Here is a 27702-nt window from a genome sequence, read left to right as displayed (position 1 = left end):
CCTAAAAGGAACATTTGGTATACTATCTTCCCGAGCCCCAAGATGGCGATTTAACTCGATGCTGCTTAATAACAAGGAATTCATTACACAACTCAAAGAAGCTCTTATAGTATTCCTACGGGAGAATGCAAACTCGGTGCAAGACCCCAGAATAATATGGATGTCGGTAAAGGGAATGATCAAAGATTTCACTGATAGCTTTTCCTTCAAAATGCGCAAGAATCAATGCACAAAACTGGCTGAGCTGGAAACGCTTTACTCAACGTTATTTAATTCTTTAAAATACAACAACTCAACTAGACTAGAAAATCAAGTTAACGTACTAAAAATAGAGATCAATGCCATATACAGACAACAATCGGAAATACAAATACGCAGCACAAGACAACAGCAGTACTCCCAAGGTTCTAAACCTAGTCACCTATTAGCCATGCGATTAAGAATTAATGCAAAATTTGCAGATATAACTACCATTAGAGCACAACAAGTACTTGAAACAGACCCTGAAAAAATAAACGATACATTCAAAGAATTCTACTCCGACTTATATAAATCAGAAACGACCTTCGATCAAAACAAAATGGACACATATCTTAATCAAATTATTCTCCCTAAACTTTCAGAGGATGACGCTAAACAGTTAGAAACACCGATCACACTAGAGGAACTCAAGAAGGCCATATCCGAAATGCAAAGTGGTAAGGCTCCTGGAAGAGACGGTATCCCACCAGAAATGTACCTTTCTTGTTGGGACATAATTGGACCCTTATTACCAGTGTTGGGCAAGTTACTTTAAAAAAGTAACTAGTTACAGTTACTAGTTACTTCTTCCAAAAAGTAACTAAATTACTTACTCAGTTACAAATTATAAAAGTAACTAGTTACTTCAGAAAGTAACTATTGCGTTACTTTCAAGATTTTTTTTTACATAAACAACATACACAAATCTAAACTATTTTAATGTTGCTGTGGGACAAAGTGAGACTAGCCTCCAATCAAATGCCATGTGTAGGCTATGTAGATATTATAATTACTATGTTTATATAGTGGATCATACAAATACAAACAGAATAGATGTTTTGGAACTTTTGATATGTATTGCCCCTCAACAGGCCACAACTGGGCAACATTAAATTATGCTTGTTAAGCACTATACCAAAAATAAATAACAAATATATACTGATTGATTGAACATTTTAATTAACAGATTTCAGAATGGGTACAATACAGTACGGCTCAATACACACAATTGTTAAGGGGATGCAGACCAGAGAAAGAGTTTCGTCTTGTTTACATCAGGGTCCCCCATTTTCAATTCATGACATTTATGACGAAAGTCTTTCTCTGGTCTGCATCCCCTTAACAATTGTATGTATTGAGCTGTACTGTACTGTACCCATTCTGCAATATGTTAATAAACTTTTCAATCAATCAATCAATGACATACACAACATACAGATATAAGAATCTAATCAAATCATCTAAACTAATCTAATCATTACATTTAAGACATGCATGACATACAGATATATATATATATCTCTGAGCAGCTGAAGCCTGTGCTATTAAACCAGGAAGTGCAGCACTGTTGATAAGGCTGTCAGCACTGCAGTATAGCCACCCAGTGCCCTGCGCTGCAAAGAGTGAACACTGAACACAAAACGCTCAAGGACCCGCGGTCTCATGTTGACATTGTGTTGTTCGTTGGATTCGTTTTTGAGCTCAAAACGTACACTACACGGACCGCGGCCTCATGCTGACTGATCAGTGATCGCTTGTCTTGTCGCGCTGTGTGTCAGACTCTGGATGCTTTAGACACCCGCCCACCTCCACCTCTGATTGGCTTACCATGACATTGTATTCAACCTCAGCCAATCGTCAGCATGTATGCTTGGCTCGCGCACTGTCCACTAAACAAGGAAGAACATTATTATTGCCTCTCGGCGCAGAGATATGTCTGATGAAAGAAACAGGTTCATTCATAGTAACGCGCCGCATTTTTTTGTAGTAACGGTAACAACGTTATTAAGATTGGAAGAGTAATCCGTTAGATTACTCGTTACTGAAAAAACGAACGCCGTTAGTAACGAAGTTACTTATAGTGCCGTTATTCCCATCACTGCTTATTACTAAATATGATCTTATACTCAGTCAAGGAGGGGAACTTCCATAAGAATGACAATATTGCACTCATAACAGTCCTCCTTAAAAAAGACAAAGACCCCAACGAGTGCGGTAGTTATAGACCTTTAAGCCTCCTCGGAACCGATATCAAACTGTACTCTAAGGTATTAGCCATCAGATTACAAAAGCATATGACGTCTTTAGTTCATCCGGACCAAACTGGCTTCATAAGAGGCCGCCTGATCACTGATAACATAAGACGAATACTGCACGCACTAGATGCCGACAAGGACGACACCATACCTAAGGCGATGCTGTCCCTGGATGCTATGAAAGCCTTTGACAGGCTGGAATGGTCGTATCTATGGGCAGTATTAGAAAGGATGGGGTTAGGAAAAGGATTCATTGATATGATTAAAGTATTATACAAAGACCCATCGGCCATGATTACAACAGGTACAATCATCTCCAAAATCATTCCGGTATCACGCTCAGCCAGACAGGGTTGCCCTCTTAGTCCCGGACTATTCGATCTATCATTAGAGCCTTTAGCACAATATATAAGACAATCCCAATCCATAGAACCAATCGTAATCAAGGGCACACAACATAAAATTTGTTTATATGCGGACGACGTAATATTGTTCATGCAAAACCCCAACACCACATTGCCTCATCTGCTCAAGTTGATTGAGAACTTTGGTGATTTATCGGGATTTAAGATAAATTGGCCGAAGTCGGCTTTCCTTCCACTTAACACCCCTGCAAAAAAAGATATAACCCTCCCAGGAGAGATACCTATGGTAAAACATTTTAGATGCTTGGGAGTGGAAATATTCCCCACCATAAGACAAACGGTGAAGCACAATTACACAAAAATCCAAAACAAAATCAAAGACGACCTTGATAGGTGGGCAAAACTTAAAAACTCAGTACAGGCACGGATATCAATAGTTAAGATGGATGTACTACCTAGAATCAACTTCTTCAGTTCAATGCTACCGTTACCCCTCCAAAGGGTTACTGGAAAAGATTACACTCCTCCACATACAAATTTATTTGGAATAACAAACCACCACGTATAAAAAGATCCACCGCACAGAGAAATAAAGCAGACGGTGGCATGGCATTTCCAGATTTTTTCCACTATTTTAAGGCGTACACATTAAGACCATTGACAACATGGTTTGATCCCCAAGCATTAGTATCCTGGAGAAAATTTGAAGAAAACATAGTAGCCCCACATAGACTGAAGGACATAGCATACACTAAACTACCAATCAAGCACTGTGAACGGAAATTTGGCCCCATAACTACTCATGCGATCCGGATATGGCGTGAAACACAAAAAAATATCCTAACCCACATAAATGGCACAATCATACTCCCTTATTCAATAACAAGGCACTCTTAATTGAAAAACGACCTATAAGATTCCCTATATGGGAAGAGCAAGGCATACACTCATTAGGGGATGTTTTTAACAAACAGGGTTTTTGTAGTTATGGAGAAATATGCAAAAAATGTAATCTCACCAAGTCCACATGGCTTTTTTACATACAGTTACGGCTATGTTTGAAGTCTCACGGTGTTCCATTAGACATACCAATTGAACACCACAGATACCACAAATTCTTCTATGAAAGAGAGACATCGAGAGGTTTTGTTTCAGATTTTTATCATCAATTACTAACGTCCTCGTATGAAACCCTCCAACTAGACTCTGCCTGGAGGAGGGATATACCAGACCTGGAAAGTGACTTTGATTGGCAAGGAGCCTGGGCAAATGTCCGACTTACATCAAGGAACCCGGACCATCAACAAATCAATCTTAACTATATTCACAGGACATAATTGACTCCTATAAGACTGAACAGAATGGGTCTTAAACAAGACTCCAAATGCTCCCAATGTACAAATGGGGACGAAGGGACATTTATGCACATGTATTGGGACTGCCCACCAGTTAAGACATTCTGGAAAGATGTGACCCAACAATTATCAAAACTCGTATCTTGGAATATACCTGTACACCCCTCTGTATTACTATTGAATGATGTTTTTGAGTTTGCAGTAAATCCACAGCTAAAGAGATTGGTTTTATCGGGTATCACAGTAGCTAAAAAGCTGATCGCATCACGCTGGTTTCAACTGGAAAAAATGTGCCGGAAAGTTTGGTTTCTTACATATCTCGATGTGATTTATCAAGAAATATCTACAGCAAGAATTCTGGGTCTCAATGAATCCAAAATGTCAATGTGGTTAGAAGTGGTGGAGAGAATAAAAGCTAGCTTATAATGGTAGTGTCTGGTTAGGAGCGAGGGATAATGGAGGTACTATCCAAAGAGGGGTCCGGGAGGGGGGGGTTCGAGCTGGAGCATATGTGTGTAGGTTTTTAGATAACAGGTATTAGGGGTATATCCTATATAAGACAATTAACTAAAATGTGATTTCATTGGATGTGCACTGACAACTAATGCTTGTATATCTTATCGTGTGTTGTCATGTTTGTTTATGTGTTTGTTTAAAAAATAATAAAAAAATAAAATACACAAAAAAAAAACCAAAAAAAAAAAAAAAGGATCCATCCTCTCCAGACTCACCCTCTCACCAGCCAACCCACCAGCAGCTGGCCCAGCACAGGGAACTAACACAGAGACCCGTGCGCTTGAGAGAGGGCCTGCGATGACCAAGGAACAGGCCATGACGGGATACCAAGAGCTGGATCAGGACCGGGAACCACACAGCTGCGCCCCGGTCCGGTGCAATCAGGATCAAGGACCTGCGCTCCTCAACGTACCCGGCCCAACAACTGACCTAACGGATGTATGGGGAAAGAATCCCAGGCGGCACGGCATCGGTCCCAGACCTGCCTGACTATGTCCGGACGTAATCCCCACCCGTCAGGGTGAGGACCGCCCGCGACATTACACCTGTACCCACATTCACCCTGCCGGGGATGTGGAGAGCCCTCAGGCCGCGCAGATGGAGAACGCCCATAGCCAGCCGGCCGGTGCAGACGGGCGGAGCGTACTCCTCCCAGTCTGTCGATATACGACACTGACGTCGTATTGTCCGTCCTGATCAACACCGTTTGAGTACCAGAAGGACCGCTTTCAATACCAACACATTGAACGTAGCGCAGACCGGGCAGCATGGCTTGCCAGCTGCCCCCTACTGCGTTGGCCCGACGCGTCTCCAGCGAGGGAGGTGTCGGTGAAAAACGTGACGTGTGACAGCCTACTGCCCATGGGGACCCCCCTGGTGAGGACCCCAGGCCCTCCCCAGGGGCGAGGTCCCCCAGTACTGATACGGGAACCTTAGCCGCTTCTACTTGCCTCTCACCGGGTCTATTTCCATACTGGAAAAGAACTACCTCCGTAACCGCCTCCTGGGGTGAAGAGGAGGCCAAGAGGGACCACGGAATGAGCAGATGCCCTCATACCGAGCAGGCGGATCACGGACAGCGCCGTAACCGTCCTAGGACGGAACCTCCCGAGCGTGTCGCAACACGCTCTGAGAGGGATGCCCATAGCACTCCACCCGTTGACTGGGAAGAGGAGTACTCTACTTCCAGTCTACAGCAACCCCAGGCTGGTAGGAAACCTGCCTGGTATGAGACCTGACGATCCACCTTGACCGCCAAGGACCAGAACGTCGGCAGGGCAGAATACACTTCGTAACCCCCAGGGAGACAGAACAGAAACAGTAGCCCAATATAGCATAGCGTTAGCCGCGCGCTCCAGGATAACGGGGAAAACAACAACGTTTACCCAGATATCCCACCGCTTGCGCCAATACACAACTCGGTTGTCTCTCAGGACAACTCGAGCACATCATAAACGCCAGCATTGTCATGCCTAGTGACATCCCACAGCGGGGAACAGTGACCCAGCATTTATAGCATTTAGTATTAGCAGCGTGCTCCAGGACAGCCTGGGAAACGTCCACCTCAGAGGGACATTTACCCAAACATCCTGCCCCTGGCGCAGATATACAACTCACAACAAGCAGCATTTACTAACACCAGCGATAATGCCTAGTGGCGCAAGTCCTACCTTGTGCGAGGTAGCTCGATAGCTACACCTCACACGCTGTCCCTCTGTCTGCTGTCAACAAGACAAGGAGACTACAGAACTCGACGCTGAGATGCATCAAAATGCATCCCGCTGCAGAGTCGCAGAACCCATACGAGCGCCGCCAGAACATGCCGCGAAGATTTCAGGGGTAGGCAAATCTTCGGTAAGCACTCAACCTAATTCTCTAAACTTTTCATATCAACTAGTTGCATAGGGTGTCTCATGCATCCGCTATGATGGAAACGAAAATAGAGGAAGAGTGAGTGGTGGCCACGCCTAGTACTATATAGTACGGCAGTAGGGCGGGGCCTGGCAGGTGCTGGGTGTATTGGTTTTTATTCGTTGATGGAGTACACTAGGTACATGAGATGAGGTATATCTCGGTATGGCTTAAGAGCGGGACGCGATGCCAGTACGAGTATATAACGTATTCAGAGAAAAATGGCCTTCAAGAGTTTACACTTACAGTGTAAAAAAACTACAACACTACCCAGAATTCATTGTAATCCATGGCCCCCCTCTCTCTGGGGCAATTAACACCTGGCAGTGTTCCAGTCTCAGGCTCTTTGTTATGACAATGACTGTCTTGTGACACTGCAAACACAACACCCAGAGGAAAAAGGAAAAGTCATGATAGTTTATTAAAGAATTAGTGTGGTAGTGAAAGGTTAACCTTCTGTAGTGTGGTAGTGAAAGGTTAACCTTCTGTAGTGTGGTAGTGAAAGGTTAACCTTCTGTAGTGTGGTAGTGAAAGGGTTAACCTTCTGTAGTATGGAAGTGAAAGGTTAACCTTCTGTAGTGTGGTAGTGAAAGGTTAACCTTCTGTAGTGTGGTAGTGAAAGGTGTAGTGTGATAGTAAAGGGTTAACCTTCTGTAGTGTGGTAGTGAAAGGTGTAGTGTGATAGTAAAGGGTTAACCTTCTGTAGTGGTAGTGAAAGGTGTAGTGTGATAGTAAAGGGTTAACCTTCTGTAGTGTGGTAGTGAAAGGTGTAGTGTGATAGTAAAGGGTTAACCTTCTGTAGTGGTAGTGAAAGGTGTAGTGTGATAGCAAAGGGTTAAACTTCTGTAGTGTGGTAGTGAAAGGTTAACCTTCTGTAGTGTGGTAGTGAAAGGGTAACCTTCTGTAGTGTGGTGGTGAAAGGTAAAGGAACACTTTATACTTTTACTCCACTACATTTCAAAGGAAATATTGTACCTTTTACTCCACTACATTTATCTGAACACATCAGTTACTAGATACTTTGAAGAGAAAGAGAAAGATTTAGCATAGAAAACATTGCAAAATATTTGAAGCCTGACAACTTTAAGAGGACGTAATCAGAGCAGCATAACTGGACCACATACCACTTTAACATAACCTTTCATCAGAGCAGCATGACTGGACCACATATAACTTTAACATAACCTGTAATCAGAGCAGCATAACTGGACCACATACAGTACCAGTTTAACATAACCTGTAGATAACATAACCCCCCCCCCCCCTTTCCTCACTAATGAAACTATGCCGCAGTCACGTTACAACGTTAGCTTAGCTGCCGTTGCTGACTTGCTAAAGCAAAAAAAAAAAGTCTCTCAGCGTCCTTAGCCAAATTGAAATGTCAAAACTATTGTTGTGGAATATATTATCATGTCCTTATAGATCTGTGTTGAGATATCATGTTATACAGCTTGACTTTCAGTGTGACCAGCTTGACTGGTTAATGTGTGTATATCTCTTTAAGAAGACTCCAATGTACTAATATCTCCCAAGCCATAACCTTTTTGTTGTTGCTTCCAGTGTTTCTTCAGAGCCATAACCCAAGGTTATGGGAACAGTTAGACGAAGCTGTTTTGCTTCCAGGCCATAGCCATAATATAGTCGTATTATTAATTTCTCTAACCAGCCATTTTGTTTCTTCTACGTCATTTTCATGTATTTAATTGTATGTCTGACCAGAGCTCTTGATCATTCTATGGTCAGACACTACTGTATTAACATGTTGTCTCTGATTGTAAACTGATCTTTCATTTGTGGCCACGGATGAAATAAACTTTCCTATTACTATTAATAATGACTCAGAATCATTAATGTAAACGGCTCATCGTTTGTCCCTTTAATATTTCCCATTACACTATTTATGGCAAGGTCCGTGAGCAAGTGGAGAAAAACTCAGTACAATGAAACACTATGCAACGACCACTGCAAACATTAACGTCATTGCTACTGCTGTGACTAGCTGCTCTATAGTCTACCGGTCACAAGGTATCGTCAAAATTAGGGATGTCCGATATTATCGGCCGACCGATATTATCGGCCGATATCGGCAGTAAAATGTGATATCGGAAAATATCGGTATCGGTAAAAAAAAAAAATGATAATAACAATTTTTTTTTTTTTTACATTTATTTAACCTTTACTTACCCAGGCAAGCAAGTAAGAACCAATTCTTATTTTATTTATTGTCAAAAGTATGCATGTTGGTTTAATTCAACAACAAGAGATATGTAATGTTAATTTTTACTTTTTTTGCACAGATAATGCTTACATTTAGAAAGCCTTTTGAATGCATCCAGTGAAATTATTAGTTACCTGAAATTATTCAGTTTTTTTTGGGGGGAAACCCTGCATATATCGGTATCGGTTGATATCGGTATCGGTATCGAAATTAAGAGTTGGACAATATCGGAATATCGGTATCGGTAAAAAAGCCAATATCGAGCATCCCTAGTCAAAATCCATATCCAGCTACCAACTGTAGTCGATTAAATTACTTTATTCGTTCGCTCATAAAATGTGTGACATTTTAAATGTGATTTATAACAGATTGTTGTGTTAATGTCCTCACAAAGGAACTGTGCGGTAGAGTCACGTTTAATGTCTGGGACAGACATTGAGGCCGACTTGAGGCCGCGGAACACAAGTTTAGTTGTTATAACGTTAAGAAGTGTAACTTAATGTTTTTTCTAAATGCATTTTTTCCGTTCTCTCTGCAATGATGAAAGCAGAGCAGGGTGTGTTTCAACACCTCTGAAGTACCTGTAATGAATGAATGCCAAACCATTCAGGCTAGACCACACCCCAAGCATTAAAACCAGCCCAGCGCTGTAGTTTTTTTGGCGAGCATTGGGACACATACTATCGGACAAATAACAATAATTAACTCATTTACAAGTTGTATTAAGTTTAGCAAATAAGGGAACATAGAAAGAATATTTCAAAGCAGTAAAAAAAGCAATATTTAGATTTTTACCTATTTCTGAAGTGCTCGACATATTCGTGATTTGTGATGCTTGCAACCTGCCGTCACAAGTCGGGTTTGACCACGCAGAGTCACAGTTAGTTAGGTGTGTTTTGTTTACACACAGTAGTTATCCAGCCTTTTCGCTAGTTATATTCCAAGCTGGCTCCGTGTCTTGCTTTGCCTATTGGACTGCTCCTCCACACTGAAATAATTTTACTCAATGCACCCATCACAGACCACGGCATACGCCCACCTGCATCATATTTGCAGGTGTATGCCCCCTGCAATCTCCCTTACACTCTTTCACGCTGTAAGGGAAGCTCATATGCACCTTCAAGCTGCAAAGACAGTCTTCAAAGAACATAGTTCTCAATCATGGAACATTTTCTAGGACTACACCTGGCAAGATCTGCCAGCACCCACCGCTCCAACAGAGTGGAGGAAACTCGCCGGGCAGGAGGAAGCACAGGTCCCGTCTAGAGATGCAGAGGCACCATGACATTGGATCCATGTGCTCCCAGCGTGTGACCCCAGAGAGGTCAACTGAGAGAGAGATCTCCCTGCTGATTTGAGGGTATTCATACCCACCAGTCTGGAGATTGAGGATTTGCAGGCCACTCTATCCCAGCACCATCTACTAGAGCTTGAAAATAACCTGGTAAGCACTGATGAAACAAATTAAGTTGAGTTTGAATAATCACTTCACTGACAATGAGCTGCGTGGTCCCCTTGCTTCACTTGATGGCGACAATGGCTTTGTCTGCCTTACCACCTCTGCAGCCTCGACCTCTGATTCTGAGTTGGAAGTGGATGAAGACTGCGCCTTGCATTCCCTGGATGGCACCGGTGAGCAAGATCCCTCCCCCAGCCCCCGGGACATCAAGATGAGAGTCAGGCATGCACCAAGATGTCTCATCTTTCCCAAGAACATGGCCGGTATCAACAAGCATAAAAAGGTAGAGGGTCATGTGAAGCAGCGGGAAAAAGGCATGCCATAGCTGGATAAACCGTTGGCCTCCCTGCTCTCCCCAGATACTATCTGGCATCCGAGGATAAACTGAGACCAAAATATTTAATTGCCGTCTGTGTGAGATGGCCGACAATGTATATTCCTCTACTGCAAGTGATAACATTGCTCTGTTGGTAGCATTCCTTTCCAAAGTGTTGGCTGGGAAAGTGGAATTGAACCCAGAGGACACTGAAATCCTGGCTTAAACCTATGGCACCATCCTACACCTTACCCAGGTGCAGACCATCTCAGCTGGGAAAGTCATGGCTCTATCTACCCTGATGCAGAGGAATATGTGGCTCTCCCAGTCAACCCTTGATGACACTCCCAAATAAATGGGCTATTTATTTGGTCTATAGAGGAGGTAACGTGGCATGCGAGAGGTCTCTCTTCTCCCTCCACTTCTTGAAACTGGCTGGTTTCGGCAAGCCACGAACACACCCATAGCAGACTCGGTGCAGCCTCGTCACCAGGCCGCGTCTATACTTCCCACAAGCAAGTTGTCCTTTTGCGCGATCTGATTGGCCACTGATGTTTCTGGTCATGTGACATGTGCGCCCAATCGTGTGACTGCAAGTTCTTTGGACGGTTAAGCTTAGGCGCTCTTTCGAAGTTGGTTAAGGTTAGAGTTTGTCTTAGAGCATGGCGATAGAACGCCATTCCTGATTCCAAACTCTAACCTTAACCAACTGCAAAAGAGTTGCCTAAGCTTAACCAGTGATAAACTAGGCGTTAGGTCGTTTGCAGGCTGTTCGACGCGGAAATGGGCTAAGACACTGCTCGTCATGCAATTGGGCGCACATGTCACATGACCAAAAACGTGTGTGGCCAATCGGAGCGCAAAATGGGAATGCGGAAGGACAACTTGCTTGTGGGAAGTATAGACGCCACCAGGCCTTCAGAGGGAAACACTGAGGCATCAGCTACGGTGTCAGCCCCGCTGATCGGCAGTTCCAAGGCTCCAGGTCAGAGAGCCGGCAACCATCAACCGTTCTTCAGGGCAGTCTGGTTGGAGGCATCAGCCAGTTACATCTTGTCTGGTAAAACGATGGTTCGGTTGTAAAATGACGGCATCATGGGGGAGCTGTGGCTCCTCGGAGTACACACCACTCTTATGCTGTCAGGGGTGCTGGATTTTCAGGTCCCAGCATGGCTCCAGTGCCTTCCTGTTGTATAGACTCTGTCCTTTTCCCTCTGGGACCGTCTAGCTGTTCACCCAACAAGGCCCACGTGCAGACAAAGCCCACAAGATTTCCCTCCCACCAAACAGTCAGCTAGCCTTGAGCAAGTCCTCATTCATGCTGACAGCAGTCGAGTGTGAAATTCTGTGTTTTCTTTTTTTTAAAACTTAATTTTTTTGCGTTTATCGCTTTTCTGGTCAAGCATGACCGACAGAAACAGGTTGAAATGGGATGTAGAGCAGGGGAAGACATTCTGAGAAATGACGGCGGGTCCGGGAATCGAACTCGTGTCCCCCAGATCTGTGACGAGCACGGTTTTCCCCGACGCAGAAATAGCGCCGAGATATGCGGTGAGCTACGGGAGCTCCCCAAATTCTGTGTTTTCACATTCACTCAAGTCTGCATTCTGGGTTTCTTTCAGCCAATGAAAACGATGCCCTTCTCCTAGGCAGAGAGGATTCCCACCGTTCTGAGCCATCTGCTCTCAATAAGGTCCTCAATATCGACAGCTGCAGAGATGACACTGGTCAAGGCCAGGGTTAACCAGAGACAAATTGCATACTGTTGTTCATGCTTGCAATGATAACGGTGCAACTAGCTATAGTGGTGAGGTTTCTATTTACATGTTCAACTGTTTCTATTGACACATCAAACTCCTCCCCTGGGGTCCTCCATGGGCTCTGCTCAAGCTGACAGCTGCAGAACGCTGAATGCCTGTGGCTCTGGTGACGTCGGTGCCATCAGAGGTGACCCACATCTTGAATTATATTCTCTGAATAAAAGTGATGCCTTGCGTCACAGTGGGGAGTTTCTAATGACATGTTCACCCCTCGCTGGGAACACACTCGATCAACTCCATGACGGAGCTACGTGCTGTGCTCCCCATGTTCACCCATTCTTTTCATCCGGGGTCCCACAGGGATTATGCTCTCATTCATAATGACAGCGGCAGAATTCTGGGCTCCTGTGGTTCTGGTGACATCACCTCCATCAGAGGCGGCTCCCAGCCTGATTTTCATTATTTTAAAAGACTAAATCGAAATGATGAAAAACATCATTAGGGCTCGAATGACATGTTCAGCTCCACTGGAAGAACACTGCCCACATCAACTCGAAGATGACATGGTGAACTGGGTTTACCTTCTTCTTCAGGGTCCCCCTTGGGTGAGGCTCTCTCCAGGCAGACGGGTCACATCGGCAAGGACCTATGTTTCATACAATGCATTCATAGCCAAGCAACCTCAACTCTGGATAGACAGAATATTGAGACTAGGGCGTGTAATGCAATTTACAGCCCCTCGTCCTCCGTTCTCTGTGAATACTACGGTCTTGTCGGACAAAGAAGCAGAGTCTGATCTCAGAAACAAGACTCTGTCTAAGATAAGATATTCCTTTATTGATCGCCTTGGGGAAATGCAGGCATCATAGCAGCATGGGGGAGGGGGGAGGGGAGGTACAGGTAGTAAAAAGCAGTGTAAACAATATAACAAATCAATATAATTAACATAACATAATTAACTCTGGACATGTGCATAATGGTCAACAAGGTGCGAGATGAGGGTATGTATGCCCTCAGTTATATTTGAACTACAATAAGTGGTTACAATATATAATCTAATCCAATAAACTAAATCGAATATATAGTCTGAAATAAATAAAATAAATGCTAAATATATGCAATATATAATATAATAATCCAATAACCTAAATCTAATCTAATATATAATCTAAAAATGCAAAATTCTAAAATGCTAGATTATGATCTGATGAAGTATACAGTATTCACATAAGGTGCGGTATGCATAAGGTAGTATATTGTCCTTTTAGGTTCCTAGTAGTTGGATGTCTGGCAGCAGTCCCTGCCCACTGTTGTGGAGCCTGATGGCCGCTGGTATGAAGGACTGGCCGAGGCGGTTAGTTGTGTTTCGGGGGGGGGGGGTATGAGTCTGTGACTAAACATGCTTCTCATCTTGACTAGCTCGTCATAGAGGGGGTGGGATGGATTCTCCAGGATAGCAGCCAGCTTCCTTCTCATCCCCCTCTCTGCCACCACCTCTAGTCTGGCCAGCTCGACTCCCACCATGGAGCTAGCCTTCCTCACCAGCTTGTTCAGTTTGTTTGTCTACTGTCCAGACACAACTTTTCTATTGTCCCAGGGGTCTACTCCTGAGAATACCTGAGGTGTCAAGACGAATCCGGGGATCTGTCATTGCTCAATCAGCTGATTGCAGTGAAAACTTTCAGAATTCTCAGTGAAACACCTGCTGTATGTCAGACAGGGGGGCCGGTTCCCGTCAACAGAGCTGAAAGATGCCTACTTTCACATCCCCATTTTTCCTCCTAACAGGAAATTCCTCCGTTTTGCTTTTCAAGGGAAAGCTTATGAATATCAGAGAGTCCCCACGTGACGGTCTTCGCAAATGCCTCCCTAATAGTTTGGGAAGGGATGTGTTGTTCTCACTCAACCCGGGGGCAGGTGGACAGCCTCCCCTACCCGAGCACATCAATGTGCTGGAGCAGAGAGCAGCGCTGCTTGTGCTAAAACAATACCTCAGTCTAGTGAGAGACAGTCATGTCTTAGTCAGGATGGACAGTCTGATGTTGGCTGCCTACATAAACAGACAGGGCAGAGTACACCCCCTCCTTCTTCATCAGATGGCAGTAGATACCGTAATTCCTCTAATAGTAACCCCGGCTTGTATTTGTTTCAACTGTAGCGGGTACCAGGCTTGTATTAGGAGGAGGCCTGTATAAGAGGGAGGCCTATATTTCAAATTTTCAAACGGATCATAATGAATAAGTCAACATTTTGTGTCAGTTTGAACCCAGTAAAATGTACTGGGTTCATTTATTGAAACCAAGTACTGTATGAAATAGTAAACAGTGCAATTACAGGTGGTCACTGGTCATTTCAACGTTTTCAAAGTGAAATCAAGTAACTAGCTCAGTATGCAGCTCAGTATATTAGTAACCCGGCTTGTATTAGGAGGCCGGCTTATAATTGCTTAGCTCAAGAGCGCACCCGGCCATTAATAGAGACCCGGCTTGTATTTGAGACCCGGTTACTATTAGAGGAATTACGGTAGTCACTTGCGCAGTCTCAGGGCTCTCCAAATTCTGGGAATGGACAATGTGGGAGCAGACCTAATGTCTCGAGAGGGACCCCACCAAGACGAGTGGAGGTTAAACCCAAACGTTGTGAGACAAATTTGGAATTGGTTTGGGGAAGCTGTAGTGGATCTGTTTGCAAACAGAGAATCCACACATTGCCCCTGTGGTTTTCCATCAGACAGAAGGGCTCCTCTCCTTTGATAGTAGATGCCTTCTCCCTGTCCCCATGGCTTCTCTTATGTTTTTCCTCCAATCCACCTGATGAATCAGTTTTTGGAGAGAGACTAGAGTGACACTCATTTTGATAGCGCAGGATTGAGGGTCAGCTCACTGGTTACCTGTCCTGATGGAGCTCCTGCCAGCTCCACTATGGTCCATACCATGGTCAGTGTGTGCCACCCTTGCGAGCACGGGGAGAACATGCAAACTCCACACAGAAAGGCCTGCGAGATCACCCACCTGGGTACCTGGCATCGCGGAAACCTGGTCCCCAAGCGGGAATCGAACCCTGGACCTTCTTGCTGTGAGGCGACAGTGTTAACCACTACGCCACCGTGCCGTGATGGTTTGGTGACTGAGGGGTATCAATCCCTTGGTAATCAGAACCATTCAGAGTATGCGCGTGCTCCATCCATATCCACAGTTTATGTAGGGGAGTGGCGCATTTTCTAAGCATGGTGCGAGGCTAAATCTCTAGATCCCATATCCTGTCCCTTGGAATCTGTCCTTTTTCTAGTCTCTGCAAGACAATCTGTCAGCTTCAACTGTGAAGGTCTATGCTTCAGCTATCGCAGCCTCTCACTAAGGGTTTAATTAAAAACATTGTTTCAGGCAGCCTCTGGTGAAATGCTTTCTGCAGGGCACAAGACACCTACAACCAGTAAAGCGCATGTTAACTCCACGTTGGGACCTCCCACTAGTTCTAATCAGGCTTCTGGATGCTCCTTTTGAACCTCTAAAAAAGGCACCTTTGAGTCAATTGTCAATCAAGACAGCTTTCCTCTTGGGTATCACGTCAGCTAAACTGGTCAGTGAGCTACTGTATGTGCCTGGTCAGTGATTGATTGATTGATTGATTGATTGAAAACTTTATTAACAGATTGCAGAATGGGTACAATACAGTACGGCTCAGTACAAACAACTGCTAAGAGGATGCAGACCAGAAAAAGACTTTCGTCTTGTTTACATCAGGGTCCTCCATTTTCAATTCATCAGTTCAACTTGAATGCCTGACTATCAATGGTGGTGGTAGCAGTGAGACCCAACCCAGCCTTTAACCCCAAGAACATCAGGAGCTCATTCTACTCTAGGGATATTGTTCTAAAAGCCTTCTATCCTGCCCCTCATTCTGATGAGAAGAGCTTCCACTTGTTGTGTCCTATCCGTGCACTGTGCAATTATTTGGAACGCATGAACAACTTCAGATCCACCCAGCATCTAAAAAGGCATGGCTCTGTCTAAACAATGGCTGTTATACTGGCTGCGCAGAAGAAACCCTCTCAAACTCCACCTGTCGGAATCAGGCCACACACCACTCCATTCACTCTTTTCATGGGGGTTTCGGTAGACAACATCTGCTCAGCAGCTTCCTGGTCTTCACCTGGCCTTTATATCAGGTTTTACTTGATGGACATGTCTGAGAGTTCCCACTCTCACTCTGTCCTCAGTGCTGAAGTTCCTCCTCTTCACCAGAGTTGTCAGGGGTATTCATTCTCCCAGTAGGGAATGTTCGGAAGCTTTTACGCATGATAATCCCTCTTCATCATCAGACCAGCTCCTGCTAGCTGAGAGATTAATGGATTGATTGTTTTTCCAGTAGATAATTTCCATGGTTTTTATGCATGAAAATGTCCTTCCGATGTCTTTTAACAGGTTCCTTCTGACCCCATCAGTTTTGGGTGTATGGCTGCCGTTACACACAGTGCATGTTACACAGAGTAATACAACTCTGTCCACTGTACATTTTCTTTGAGCTTTTATCCGTTTTGTTTGGTAATTAAGGGCCAACGGGGGGGGGGGGGGGGGGGGTGGTACATGGATCAGGGCAAGACGCGGAGCCAACATGAAATATAAGAAGTTTTCTTCTTTTATGTGAAAGAGGTTAGGAAGGGAGATTGCATGGAGTACAATTATTTCAGTGTGTGCTAGTTGGCATGAGGAACAGTCCAAGATGCTATGCCAAGATATGCCAGCAACCATATAACTAGAGTTAATGAATAACTATAATTTTTGTTTATGTAACACAGCCCTTTTTCACATCTAGCCCTTTCTCTAGTTAAATAAAAAAATAAAAATAAATAATAATAAATTTATTTTATATAGCGCCTTACATTAGGAATCTCAAAGCGCTTAAGTATAAGTATACTGTGATCCAAACTGAATCGTGAGCCCAGTGTCGCGATCACACAGAATCGTGAACTGTGTGTATCGTCACACCCCTAATAAATAATTAAGCCAGATTGCCATGGCCATTTGCTGGTTTCGTTGATCAAATCTATTACAGAAAGCCAACACAAGCCATTGAATTGCTAGAGAAAGAAGTAAATTAAGTGATCTAAACATTCAATGTTATTTTCTGCTGCTAGGGGTCTCTCACTCGTATAATGATGTTGTGAAGGAGCGTGTGACCATGGAAGTTGTTATTTTCATTGTTAAAATGCACTGTACTTTACTCTTAGCTAGATTGAGAATTCAAATTAGCCCGACATGGTTTGAAAGATACTGGCAGACTGGGATACGTCACCCAAACCTCTCTATTAATCACAGCGTTGATACGTAGCTCAATAGTGTTAGCACAGCAAAGCTAATGCTATAGCTACATCCACTAAAATGTATATATTTTAAAAGGGAGCCGTCAACCAAGCATGATCTGATCACTCCTCTAAAGAGCCAATTGAATGGCAGAATAGCAAAGTAAGATTTTCATTGTATGGCAAACTGTCTGTTTAACTGTGCACATGACAATAAACAATCTTGAATTAGACAATCACAGCAGTTCCTCACACTACAGGGGGGGTCAGGAAGGGGGTAAAGGGGATATGCCATAATTGATAGGGGACCACAGGATACAGAGTCTAGTCTGCCAGAAAGTAAAAGAAGAAAACCACAGAACACGCGCTTCAAAAACAAGTTCTTCATTGAAATTACAGATTCATCAGGGTTTGGACATTGTTGGAAACATTTGGAATAATGTAAGTACACAACTCAACAAAATGTATAACATAGGTATTTTTAGACATTTCAATGCAGAAATTTAACATAATAGAATAGAATATTTATATTTTTCCTCTTACTAGAGTGTTATCTATTCATATCTGCCGTAGAGATGTCTGCTGTCACTCCAATATAATGGAGCTGAATGGCATTGGGTCTGTGGGGCTCAAAGCACCCAAAAGAATTATAAAAACTTCACGACACAGTTACTCAAGATAATCCCCAGACCTCATTGTGAAGTTGAATTAAGAACTAGTAGTAACAGTAGAACGGGAGTGGTTCTTGTATAGTAAATACGTAGATGGATAGAAAGCTAGCATAAGGACGCATAGTATAACTTCAGATTGTATAATATAGCATTGTATAGCAGTGTACATAATGACCCAGTGCCTCATCCGTAGCTAACAGTGTATTGCACTATCACAGGACCTAGCATGTCTTACCATGCTTTTGTAAAAATCATGTACATATATACCTGATATGTCTTACTCTTATTACTTGTACTATTGCACAAATGTCGCATTCTCATCCTATTGGATTCTTATTATTGTATTATTGTATTATGCACAATCGTTGCGGGCAAGACCCCCCGCATTTCACTGTATACTTGTATGCCGTGACAAATAAAACTCTCGACTTGACTTGAAAAAGATAATAGATCAGTCCCACTGTATTAGAGTAATGGCAGACATCTCTACGGCAGACATATCTAAAACTGCAAATCATTTGTCACATTGGATCAGTAGAAGATGAGTCTTAACTGTGTGTTGACTCACCGAGGCTTCGTTGAAAGGCTCCTCATGAATGGCAGGTGTAGGTGGTGTCTCCTATAGAGGCAAAATTACTGTTAGCAATGAAATCAAATAATGAACTGTAAAAATCCTGTTTCCTTTCACAGAAGTGAACAGCAGCCATGAACCATAACACTAGAGTGTAGCTATTACCATTTAGATTATGATGGTAAAAGATAAACAGAAATGACGTGACTATGATCATCACTGCACTGATATTACAGTATGTTAGGGTGTGCTGTTTGCAGCACAGCACACTGTTTAAAAGAAACATTAATTTCCACAATTTTGAAACCTGATTTCCCAATTTTGACATGAAGCTTTTAAACTCCTTATTATTGCTTTTGATAATGATTATGTAACTCTACTGCATTGTAATTTCATTTAAATTATGAAATGATCTATGCTTACCTAATAATTACTCAATATATGGTGCCAAACTTGTAAAATACATATACAAATTGTGTGCATCCCAAGATATTTTAAAAGTCTATTATTGGTAGCATGCACAAAGGATGTATTCCCCAGCTTGACCGTCATTAAAAATGACTGCAAGTGCAATGGTAATGCCATGCACTATTGGGGTTAGATTGAAAACAATTGCTTTCAAAATTCAGGTATTCATATTCACAAATACAGAATATAAATACCTAATCCCTGAAATATTTTTGGCAGCTCTGCATCCAACAGTTACACCTAATGGTCTTTTCCATTGATTGCCACAGTGCCACTACAGAGGTGCCAATGCTGAACATTTGGTCCAAATGTCCATTTCAGACCATTTACAAATAAGAGAACATTAAAAAACAATCAGTGGCTTCAAAGAAGGTCTTCCACTCCTTGCAACAGCAACCACCTTTAGTCTGGGAGGAAAGAGGATGATGTTGGAAGGAGAGACCGGGTGTTAACGTGACAAGATAAACAAGGGGAAAGAGGCATGCGTGTAAAAGACATGCATGTCCCAAAAAAGACCGGGTTGCGTCAGGAAGGGCATCCGGCGTAAAAAACCTATGTCAAATCAAATATGCGGATCATGAATCAGATGATCCGCTGTGGCGACCCCTAATGGGAGGAGCCGAAGGAGGAAGAAGATCAGAAACACCAGAAGCTTAAGCAATGGAATACTCGCTTAAAGGCCTGTAGGGTTCTGAAATGGCCAAGCAGATGTTAAGCTTTGTGAAGGGGAAAGAGAGAGAGAGAGCATTAAGATCCCTGGGCATGAATTATATCAGCCAATGAAGCGAAGGATTGTGAGATTTTTACCGTCTCATACACAGCCATATGAGTTCTGGTGGAGTATGTGTATATACTTATTCAGATGGTAAAAACAAGGTTTGCGCGATATCGCCTGAAGCTCATGCAATGCTTTAGTTTCCGATGACGGACAAGCAGGTTAAGGGGGGGCAGACGGATTACCGCTTGCTTCTTCTTGGCCGTTTCCTGGCTGGGGTTCCTGTAGTGGATGTGGCTGGTGTCCATGGTGCCCTGCCTATTGCGAATGGCGGTCTCTCTTGACCATTGGGCTTTCAGAGGAAGCGTTCGAGGTGGAGTCGTTTGGCTGGATGAAAACGTGGGGCTATAGAGGAGAGTCTCTTTAAAATCTAGGTAGTTTTGAAGGCGGTCGTCATGTACCAGCACACCTCCACCTGTCCACTGACCTAGGCCTGTGATTTCCATCAGATCAATGAGTCCCTGATGGCCTGACATCTCATTCCGCAACTGTTGATCGCTGCCAAAGTTACATTGAGACTGCTGCTGAAGTGAGATTGCAGCTTCAGTGTGGTGTTCAGTAGCTGACATGTTTTGCTTGACGCTGTGTGTGGCGGATTGCACTGCTGTAATATCATCCACTCTCGTCTGGATTTCAGAGGGTCCCTCAGTTGATTTCATCATCTGAGTATTATCCCTGGTTGCACCAGAGTCTGGAGGGTTTACAACACCTTTGTTCCCTTTGTTCAAAGACTTCTTTGATCTCTGCGGCTTGAGTGGAACTATTCTCGTGACTTCTGAGCGCGGGTTCACTGTTTCGCCGGAACTCGTTGCTCTCTCGGGATTCGGGTCTTTTGTTTTCCAGGCTTCCGACTGCTTCCCGTCAGTTTCTATCGTGCTCCCGGTGCCCCCCGAGAAAGAACCTGATGCTGGCTGAGCGTCAAAGTTGTCGGGACTCGCTTGATGGAAGTCGTGTGGATACTGAGACTGCCGTGACTCGCTGTCTTTCATTTCAGTCCTTTGTTTGGAATACACGTTGCCTGCAGATGGAGAGTATCCATTCTCTTGAACACCATTTCTTGTGAATACAGTATCATGTAAATGGCCATTACTTGCTACATCCTTGACCCCTGTTGCACTTTGATCCATTTCATGCTTTGGGGATATTAATCCACCTGCTCTAGTTCTACAATCCCAAGGTGTTAGACTAGTGTTCATGTCTATTACTTTTCCCATGTGATCATCTGTAGACACTGTATCATTCCAATGCCTGATTGCGAACATGTCTCTACCCATACTGGAATCACCTCCAGGTTGCTGTGCATAGGGGGAGGTCTTATTCTTTTCCACTTTAGGGTAAACATCCACAGCTCGGTGAAAAACATCTTGGTTGTCATTCAATTTGGCATCACCAGTTGCCTATGGTGACATAGAGTAAACAGTTCCATTAGCCTATAGCTCAGGGATTAAAGCAAAAAAATATCTCCTGCTTGAACTTTTTTTCAGGCCAAGTCATATTCTTATTTTAACCTCCACTATATATATTTATTTAATAGCGTTAGCGTTTTAAGGGAACTAGATCATTTTGAACATCTTTTCTATTGCCAGTTTGCTTTTACGTAATATCAATGCTGTTTTCAATTCATAAAATGAAACTGATTGCAAGGGTTGACTGACTTTGTCATACAAATAAACAAATCTACATACTGTAACTTTTCAGTATAGTGTATAGTTCAAATTATGTATCATCTATAGCTCAAATTCAGTATTGTGTATAGTTCAAATTATGTATCGTCTATAGTTCAAATTATGTATTGTGTATAGGGCAAATACAGTAAAACGATAGCATTTTAAAACTCTGTCCTGTAACATTTTATGTTTAAAGAGAATGTAGCGTATATCAGCCTATGGTCTTTCTCTGTTGCCTTCATGTGGGACTTGATAATGGCTAAGCCTTCATAATTATGTCTCAATGTTCAGCCTGGCCCTGTCTTTTTCAATGATGTCATCCATGATGTTAAATGATCCTTCGACAAGAGGGCCAGTGAACAATGACAGAAGGGCCTTTACCAACTTCCCTAAGGCGGGGAATATCATCCCTGCTTCTGGCGTCTTCATGGCCAAGATCTTACTCCACCAGTCAACATCGATTCGTTCAGTATTCTCCTCTAAGTGTTTGGCCTGTGCTCCTAAATCTTGTAGGCTCGCACCTCTTCATTCAGTTGACCAAGCTCCTCAGATTTCACTGCATTTGGCAAGGACTTGGCTAAGGTGTTGAATGCAAATTATGTATTGTGTATAGTTCAGGTGTAGTGGCTCTGACTCCAAGAGTGGAGAAGAAGGATTTTGACGCTGTAGCAGGTGTAGTGGCTCTGACTCCAGGAGTGGAGGATTTTGAGGCTGTAGCAGGTGTAGTGGCTCTGACTCCAGGAGTGGAGGAGGCATAATGCAGGATATGCGTTTTCTGACATGCGTTTTCAGTATAGTTCAAATTCAGTATTGTATATAGTTCAAATTATGTATTGTGTATAGTTCAAATTCAGAATTATTGTATAGTTCAAATTATGTATTGTCTAATGTCTATAGTTCAAATGATGTATTGTGTATAGTTCAAATGATGTATTGTGTATAGTTCAAATTATGTATTGTGTATAGGGCAAATACAGTAAAACAATAGCATTTTAAAACTGTCCTGTAACATTTAGGACAATAGGAGCATGGGGGAGAAATGGGGGACCCTGATGTAAACAAGACAAACGTCTTTCTCTGGTCTGCATCCCCTTAACAATTGTGTGTATTGAGCTGTACTGTATTGTACCCATTCTGCAATCTGTTAATAAAATGTTCAATCAATCAAGCACTCGTGTTTTCTGAAATGCGTTTCTACTACTGGATCTACTGCCTGTTCATGGTCTATGTATGCTGAAGGTCGGACAGACCAAGTTTAAAAGAATAAAAGTGATTAAATCTATTACTTGTGTCCTGTAACATTTATATGTTTAAAGAGAATGTAGCGTATATCAGCCTATTATGATTTATGGTAAAGTCTATTCCCGCGGGGATGAGTCATCTCCGTCAAAACAGCTCCTGACTGAACTTTTTTTTTCAGGCAAAGTCATTCTTATTTTAACCTCCACTGTATATCTTTATTTAATAGCGTTAGCTAAAAGGAAAAGACAACCTGTATCAGGGTCTGACAGCACTACAATTACATTTTCATATCATAACAACAGGCTGAGACTCACCGGTAGAGCCGCCGCGCCGCCGCTAACCCTTCAATACGCTTTGTGGTCCGGGCATAAATGTGTCCATAAATCCATTTAGTTAGATCTCATCCAACACTGTCTGAATGTATCTTGCGATTATTATACATTTCCGACAACAAACTATTAGCGCAATCCGGTCTCTCAAGTCGCTGCGTCCTGCCGATTGCTCGCCAATGACTATGCTTGGCGCGGCAGGAAAAAATTCCCTTTTTCATGATATTTGACGCCTCTGATTGGCTCAGGTTAAAATCCGTCACGACTCCAAATCAAATTGACGGATATCCGTCTCAAGACGGAACGCTTTAATGCCCGATAGCTACATGCACTACTCTTACATCTCTCTGCCATCATTGTAACAACATGAAAATGCTCATAGCTATTTCAAAATGCAATGTAGCGTATTCAAAAGGGTTGCAAAGAAAGCTAAATATTGCAGACCCATGTGGATGCTAAACTAATCTTTTCACACAGCTCCTCTCACAATAGGGATAGTGTGAATATGGCCTTTTGTATTTAGACTAAAAAGCAATCCTACCGTTTGAATGGTGAGAGGAACGACTCATCGGGGGAAATGACTCCTCTAATACAATCATTTTGAAAATAAAAATTAGTAAATGGACATTGGATAAAAAGGCGGTATGCGGCATCCCCCATTCTTACCGGTTTCCTCTCAGGGGTTCCTCCAGGAGGGGTGGCGGAGGAGAGGCGTTTCTCCCTCTGGGCCAGCTTGCTGTTGGGCTCCCTCAGGGCTCGCTTCAGCTCGTTGATGCTGGCCTGGTGCTTCTGTAGGACATCCTCTGGCTTGTCCAAGAACTGCTGCTCACACAGAGGAGGGCCACAGTACAGACCATTACCATACTGTTAAGAGTTGGTCACATTTCCATTAAAGACGGGAATTGAACAAGATATGGATTTAGGTTTAAGGAATGCGTTTATGGTTAAGTTTCCGTAATTTTTTTGTCCAGTTCAATTCTGGTCAGGATTCGGTGCATGAAAGTCACAACAAATGTTCAATCTGTTTTCTGGAGTGTGCTAAGGAGGCCAGTGGGAGAATGGAGGAGTGGGGGATGACTACGGATACAGAAGACCTCATTATTCTACTGCACTCAAACGACGAGTGTTTGCATCGTTTTTCATCTGCCCTCGTATGAGACATCTTTAACGAGAAATGATTTTAACAGGCACTTTCCAGATGACTAAGGCCCGGCTCTATAAGAGATTCACATCAATTGATGCTATCCCCGGAAATGTCGTTATCCGATAAAATCTCTCTCGATCACAATGACAAATGTTAATGGAGTCTTAATATTTTCCCTAAGGGCCGCTGATGTCTGTCCTGTTTTAATAAAGTGGAGCTTACAGTAACCTGGCATTGTGATACATTTGCTTTGTAGTCCACCTTAGTGGACACTTCACAACCTGAAGACATCTTTGCCGTATTATGCAAAGATGCTTTCCCGGCCCCTTTACTTATTGAGACAAAGCTGAACCATAATCCCTTTGACTCCTGAGATTTTAACCATCAAACAATATTCAGATAAAATATAAGAAGGACATGCATAACCATGGTGTTATTTGAGAGAAAACTGCATATACTGTGGTGTACAACCCTTTTCTAAACCCAAGAAAGAATAAGCTGAAGGATTCATAGGACATCATCCGTGAGCAATAACTCTACAGCTGTCACTCTATATTCTATTCGATATATGGACAATAAGAGAGGACAACACAGGACACCTGGTGGGCGTCACATATTATAGCACACGGTAAAGAGAGAGCAGGGACGAGCAGTACCTCCTGTTTGGGCCGAGGGGGGGCCAGATCCTGGTCCGACTGATGGGGGGAGCCCAATTGTGTGGGGCAGGCAGTTTAAGATGAGGGTAGGAGTTGTTATGCAAAGCGGGACGTTGAGGTTTGGGGGGAGGTGGAGGGACGCGTGCAGAGACAAAAAGGTAAAGTGCTGTAGGTGAGTCAAGAAGGCAGGCAGGCCAGATGGACAGACAGACAGACAGTCAGACAAACAGACAGAAACAGTTCACAGCATCGGAACTTTGGACAAGGATAGTTTAGCCATCTAGCATTCTGCCACACAAGGACAACCCATTCCATTGTCAGACGACTGTCGATTGGTACAAACAGACTGATGTCAATTGCTACCCACAGTAATGGAGTAATGGAAAATGTTTGGAGAAGGAAATTATGGCATAGTAGGGATGTCTTCATCCAAATCTTTAACAATGTCTTTAATCCAAATCAATGACCTCTATAATATATCACCAATGCTTCATAATGAGTCCACTAGTGGATAACAGTACACACAAACAGGCACAATAACTACTATGAATACTAATGACAAAGTACAACATTTATGATGAATGTTTAAATATTTGGTAGACGAAAACATATGGAAAGCATATGGAGCATTTACGACTGCATCTATGACTGCAGCGTTACATTCAAATAATCAAATTAACCTTTGAGGTACATGTATCTCAACTGCTGATTCGTGAGATCTATGGGCCTGAGAACAGTGGATTTAGCTAATAATCAACAGTGTTTTAGCACCATCTGTTCATCCTGCTAATAACAGTGTATACCTCTAATCACAATGTACACATGGGACCACTGTCATACATACACACACTGTCGAAGACGCTACACACACTATCCAACACGCATTGGCAAAGAAGACGCCATGAAATTCATTCCACCATGGAAATATCACTGAGAAAGAAAGGGAGATACGATAAGCAAATGTTTATCATTATGCGTTTTATGTCTATTAATCTCAAATGTCATCTATAAACCTCTGTGATTCGCAGTACATGGACTTGTAATTTCTATGGCCTGAGCACAATGGAATCTAAGGAAGCTGTGATATACGACACTTGATGAAGGATAGCATTCTGTGTAGAGAACAACTGATCAACCAAACCTGATCACTGGTACAACAGAATACAGCTAGTAAAGGTAAATGATGACACTTTCCTCTCCGATCAGGACTAATGTTGGAGCAGTCAAGGCTACCTTAGCTCACCTATGTTGTTTGACTGTACACTACAGAATGCACCACCAGTGAGCCCAACCAGTTTCTTTTAAAATATTCTGATGATTGCACTTACTGTCTCTGCTGACTGACAGCGATAACCAGTGTACATGTACCAGTGTAATGTTGACTAATTGAATGGTGTGTGACAGAAATGCTCTTATTATCAATACTAAAATACTAAAATAATTTGCACAGCCTTCCTCCTGATTGACAGCTGCCTTCTGTGACAATACAATGTAGAAATTAAACATCTACAATACAAAAAACCTGGGTGTTATGATAGATGCCACCCTATCATGGAATCCTCATGTATTTGTAAAAAGATACAGCAGCACATTTACTTTCGTGGTAGACTCAAACCTGATTATGTTTTCGTTTTTTAAAGTGTCAAGCTGTATGGCAGTACCGCCTGGCTCAGCAGCATCTGTGAAACTAAACCACATAATTCAATCTATATTTGTGCAAAGATTATCGGCCAACCTGTGGCATAGTCCTTCCAAGTAACGCACAACAGACTTGCTAACAATATCTCTTGCGACTCCTAGCACGTTGTAAACAAAGAATATCAACATCTCCCCTCTAAGAGGCATTTAGAGTCCCTCAATGCAAGCACACACAAAAAAAACTGAAGAATTATTTTATACATAACTCTATCCTGTTGCTAAAACAGGGATTAAATTCTCCTGAATGAACTTTTTTTCAGGCCAAGTCACTTATTTTAACCTCCACTGTATTTTTTTTTTAATAGCGTTAGCGTTTTAAGGGAGCCTACTTGTAGAGCCTACTGTCCTGACTGTGACTATAGACCCTACTGTTGTGGTTGTTGTGCCAGGCAGGGAGGCTGTGTGCTGGAGAGCATGAATGCAAGTCTTGTGGCTAGCTTTTGATTGATGGCGAGCTAGCACCCTTTTCCCATTACTTTGAACCATGAGCTAAATGGCTTGTTATCATACAAACAAGGGACTAAACACGTTTCGCAATTATGCCACAACAACAATGGACAGTCTCCTCCCCACCGTTTGTATATATTTTGTACCACCCGCCCACCCCCTCCTAATGTACAGTCTCCTCCTCATCATATGTATATATTTACTGTTAGGATCTCTGGGTAACAGTATTGTATATTTGCATATCGTATATGTGAGAAATGTAACAGTACTATATACCTGTAAGTCATGTATGTCCCTATGTCATAAATGTCATGATGTCATGTATGTTGTGTATGTCATAAATGTCACTATGAATTGAAAATGGGGGACCCTGATGATGTAAACAAGACAAACATATTTCTCTGGTCTGCATCCCCTTAACAATTGTGTGTATTGCTACTGGATTTAATAAAACTTTATTTAATACACGAGACCCTCTTCTTGGGACCAAGTAAGGTTTCGTCGATAATCCAATGTACAGTTACCCCCCACCCCCACCCCGCCTACCCAACCACCT

At 42.9% G+C, this 27702-nt stretch overlaps 1 protein-coding gene across 1 annotated transcript in view; it reads right to left on the bottom strand.

Annotated features, from left to right (window-relative positions):
• The window catches only part of LOC311244057 (band 4.1-like protein 1), a gene marked incomplete at both ends in the record, with an annotated part of 103903 nt that overhangs the window by 13951 nt on the left and 62250 nt on the right, over positions 1–27702 (bottom strand). Inside the window, 5 exons of the mRNA XM_084333467.1 lie at positions 18718–18768; positions 20149–20981; positions 21249–21360; positions 23868–24023; positions 25002–25031. Coding sequence (XP_084189593.1) covers positions 18718–18768; positions 20149–20981; positions 21249–21360; positions 23868–24023; positions 25002–25031 — 1182 coding nt within the window. The remainder of the gene's footprint in view (positions 1–18717; positions 18769–20148; positions 20982–21248; positions 21361–23867; positions 24024–25001; positions 25032–27702) is intronic.

This window comes from Notolepis coatsorum, assembly GCF_963971535.1.
Source record: "Notolepis coatsorum genome assembly, chromosome: 17".
NCBI classification, from domain to species: domain Eukaryota; kingdom Metazoa; phylum Chordata; class Actinopteri; order Aulopiformes; family Paralepididae; genus Notolepis; species Notolepis coatsorum.
The sequence above is the reverse complement of the archived record's forward strand: the minus strand, read 5'-3'. Positions and strand labels throughout refer to the sequence as shown.